Genomic DNA, 3,596 nt, shown 5'->3' with positions numbered 1-3,596 from the left:
GTGGGAGGAATCGACTAAGGGCGATTGCTCTTCTAGTTAGACTTTGAATTTCCTTCAGTCTGACGAAATTTCATTTCCATGATGGCTTTAATCTGGTTCGGATTGGCTTTAGTTCCGCTCTTTATGACCAGGTTACCTAAGTACACATTGCACCACTTGGCTGCCTAGAATGATAACCTACAATGCACAGACATGTTAATCCAGTGTTGCATCCTGTATCCAATGTAGTATCGGATACGCTACTTGATGGATACGGTTGGATACTTCTTCTGGTCAAGAGATACGGTCAACTTCGACAGACACGCGTATCAAAACTTCGGGATATGGGTTTTCTATTTCCGGATACGTCTGGCCTTCAAATGAAAACTTTAAGAGGAGAAGCTCGAAATTATTTGAAACTCTGATTCAGAGAAGTCCCATACAATTCTTCTTATGTCACGTAGAGAGAGGGATACGAATGTAAATGCTCTGCATCTTTTTTCCTATATATCAAGATTTTCATCAGCCATCATTCATATTATAATGCTCGAGACAAACAATATATCGCAGACACAGCATATATGTCCATTTTTTTCTTACAAATAGTATAGTAACAATTGATATTTTTGAATAATCTTCAGGGTTTATGGTTGAACTTATGCGAGGATCAGTTGTTTTGTTTACTTGGACCAAATGGAGCTGGGAAAACCACGGCAATTATTCGTCTAACTGGCATCACACCAGTGACGGGCGGAGATGGTAATAGTGTCATTATTTTAGTTCATTGATAAAGAAATTCTGGGATGAAATCTATACAGATGATAAAAGATTGTAAATTGTCTTGTAAGATATTCTACTCGAAGCTCTGTTGGCATGGTAAAAATCAGAAAAATGATTTAAACTTTTTTTCACCCACAGAAAGCTTGATTTCGTGGGAAATTTTTTGACAGCGTTTGAATGTTGTACCGAAAGAAGAGAACAAAGCCTTTCTGACTTTTGTTATTCCTCATTACAGAGAGGGCCTTTTGAAGGTAATCATTTCGCTTTCTACTTTCTTGTATATACTTTGATTTAATGAAAAAACTACGAATTACTTGTTCTTTACAGAAGTCTCAGGTACGAAGTTCGCAGTTTTCTTCTGTTCTTATTCCTTTGGATTTTATAATCTTCTGCCGATTTTTTTTTCCGGAGCTATATGGAGCTAAGCACAATTTCTCTCCCTTTGTAGTTTTGTGTAGCAAGATACACTGGCAACGACAGTAAAATCCCGAGTAAGTTAACGTCTTCCCGTTTTACGCTTGTTGTATTTCAATGATTTTGCAGATACCTGTAGGAGCTAGGTTTGTGCGGATTCCAGGGACGGCATCTGCAGAAAATCCAAGAGGAACTATGGTAGAAGTTTACGGGAAGCAAGATGATTCCGGTGGCTTCTGCGTATCTGGCACTCACCTGCAGCTCCAACACCTCCTAAGTTATAACCAATGTCTTCCTTAGCTCCAACTTCATGCAGAAGCAGCTGGTCACGACGAGTTCGTGGAATTGTGATTCAGCCCGACCAAATCAGTAATACTAATCCTCATTGATACTGTTTGACAAGTTACCAGAGGTACTTTTTCTTCTGTACATTCTGGAAGCACATAAGACATTTTACAGTTTATTTAAATAATTGGTTGTGAAATTACACGTAAATTACAATTTGTCAAGAATCTTGTATATATATACTGCTATCTTTCAAATAATCGAAGTCTAGAAACAGCCGTTAATTTTGAATGGGTAGGTGAAAGGTTAGCCATCGTTTGATGTTTCTTGGAAAACAGAAGAGAAACGTGTAGGATGTAGCCTTTTTAAAGTCAAGTCAGCCAGAGCGGGTTATTCAACATATGGCGATGAATTCAAACTTAGGATTTGCGATTATTTAAAAGACTGTTGACCTTTTGGTTGCCTTCTGATGGTTAAACAATGACCATTACCTCTACAAAACTAGTTGTGATTAGTAAGGATAATTTCCCATGAAGCTAGTAGAGATTCATGGAATCGGATTCAGAGCTCCCGAGCGAAATTATTGGCTTTCAGATACTTTCGAGGATATCCGCGAAGTCTCTGATGCGCTTCAAATCCGTATGCAAGTCTTGGTCATCTCTCATCCGCAACCCTTCCTTTGTCAATGCCCATCGGAAATTCTACCGCAACAAGCACAGTCACCTCCTCCTCACCACCTGGGACGAATCTGCAAGGCAGCAACACTTCTTTTCAGTAAAAATCAACCAAGAAGGAAGTCCAACTCTTGTCACCCACCTTCTAAAACTTCCAACACCGCCAGGCAAGAATGTTGAACGTCTCTACGAAGCACTGAGTATCAACGGCTTAGTCTGTCTTTACCTTTCTGACTCCTTGTTTCCCAATCAAACCGATCACAACCATCCTGTTCGAATATTCAATCCGTGCACCCGAGAGTGTATAGTTCTTCCTCATGATTCACCTGCGTACCGCACCATCCGTGTTACGCACCACTTTGGGTTCAGTTCTCATACGAACGAGTATAAGGTCCTTCAAGTGAAAAGGTTTCAGCCTCTAAATTCGACAAGGGACATGAGTTTCATGGTCAATATTTTCAAACTAGGTACAAGTTCATGGAGACGGATAGAGGCAGACATTAACGATCTCCCATTTGATCCACTGAAGTGCCAGTTTGAAAGGAGAAGTGTGTGCGTCCATGGAGCCATACATTGGATGCATGACTCAACACAAAATATTATAGCGGTTTTCGACCTTAAAGATGAGAGATTCAGAGCCATCCCACTCCCTGAAGACTACGATTACAGAATTCATGGTATTAACGATAAGCTTGGGAACATATTTGAAATGGAAGGGTGTTTGGCTCTAATAGGTGACAAACAGTTGAGGCAGATGAATACGATGGAATTATGGATTTTGAAGGACTACCAAAACCAGGTGTGGGTTAAGGAAACTATCACCTTTCCGTTTAGTTGGACGGAGTTAGGGTACCCTGTTCCTTTCTATACAATTCACACCAGCGAGCTCCTCCTCCTCCAATCATCGAGATTACTCCGGCAAGATTCGTCAGAAGCGAGGGTGCTTTTTTACAATTTGAAGAGTAGAAGTTTTAGAAGTGAAAGTGTTTTTCCAGAATCGATACTTCCTAATGATATTCGGTTGAAGTTACTTGCTCATTATGATGACAGTATTGTCCCTTTAAGGTGAGATGACTTATTTCATCCTCAAGCTTCAATTCCATATTTTTCTTTTGAGTTGCAACTTTGTTCATCTGTTAAAAAGAATGCATTTGAAGAAACAGAGGACCTAACCTAATTAAGGTTCGGTGTTTTAACATTTTATTCAACAATTGTCGTTTATGAAATATGAATGTAGAACTTCCCAAGGAAGTGGAAACTTTGGTGTCCAATTAGCTAAGATACAGTAAGGTAATGGTATTAGAGTTAGCAATTAGACCAAGGCCAAAAATTGAGAGCAAACAAATGCAAAGTAAAATCAATGTGGTTTTTGAATGAACAACTAAACGTTTGTACCGCTGTCATTCCAGATTCTTTAAGCCAGCTCCGCCACTGTGGATGAATGTATGATTACACACAATATAA

The 3,596-nt window shown here is 39.5% G+C and overlaps 1 protein-coding gene across 2 annotated transcripts; it reads left to right on the top strand.

Annotated features, from left to right (window-relative positions):
- Positions 1–335: 335 nt before the first annotated feature.
- On the top strand, positions 336–3,335 carry LOC108169591 (F-box protein At1g30790-like). Of its 2 annotated transcripts, XM_070818937.1 has the most exons (4): positions 336–459; positions 621–738; positions 898–1,010; positions 1,208–3,335. In XM_070818937.1, exon 4 carries the CDS (start codon positions 2,008–2,010, stop codon positions 3,199–3,201), a length of 1,194 nt encoding a protein of 397 aa, XP_070675038.1. In that variant the 5' UTR covers positions 336–459; positions 621–738; positions 898–1,010; positions 1,208–2,007; the 3' UTR covers positions 3,202–3,335. The 2 variants fall into 2 exon arrangements, with proteins under 2 accessions (XP_070675038.1, XP_070675037.1); XM_070818936.1 differs by having other exon boundaries at positions 898–3,335.
- Positions 3,336–3,596: the final 261 nt, after the last annotated feature.

This window comes from Malus domestica, chromosome 03, assembly GCF_042453785.1.
Source record: "Malus domestica chromosome 03, GDT2T_hap1".
Lineage (NCBI taxonomy): Eukaryota > Viridiplantae > Streptophyta > Magnoliopsida > Rosales > Rosaceae > Malus > Malus domestica.
This window is presented reverse-complemented; position numbering and strand designations above follow the sequence as displayed.

What these genes read in the sequence shown, in the direction of transcription:
- LOC108169591 (XM_070818937.1), top strand. Translation starts at nt 2,008, where the DNA reads ATGGAATCGGATTCAGAGCTCCCGAGCGAAATTATTGGCTTTCAGATA.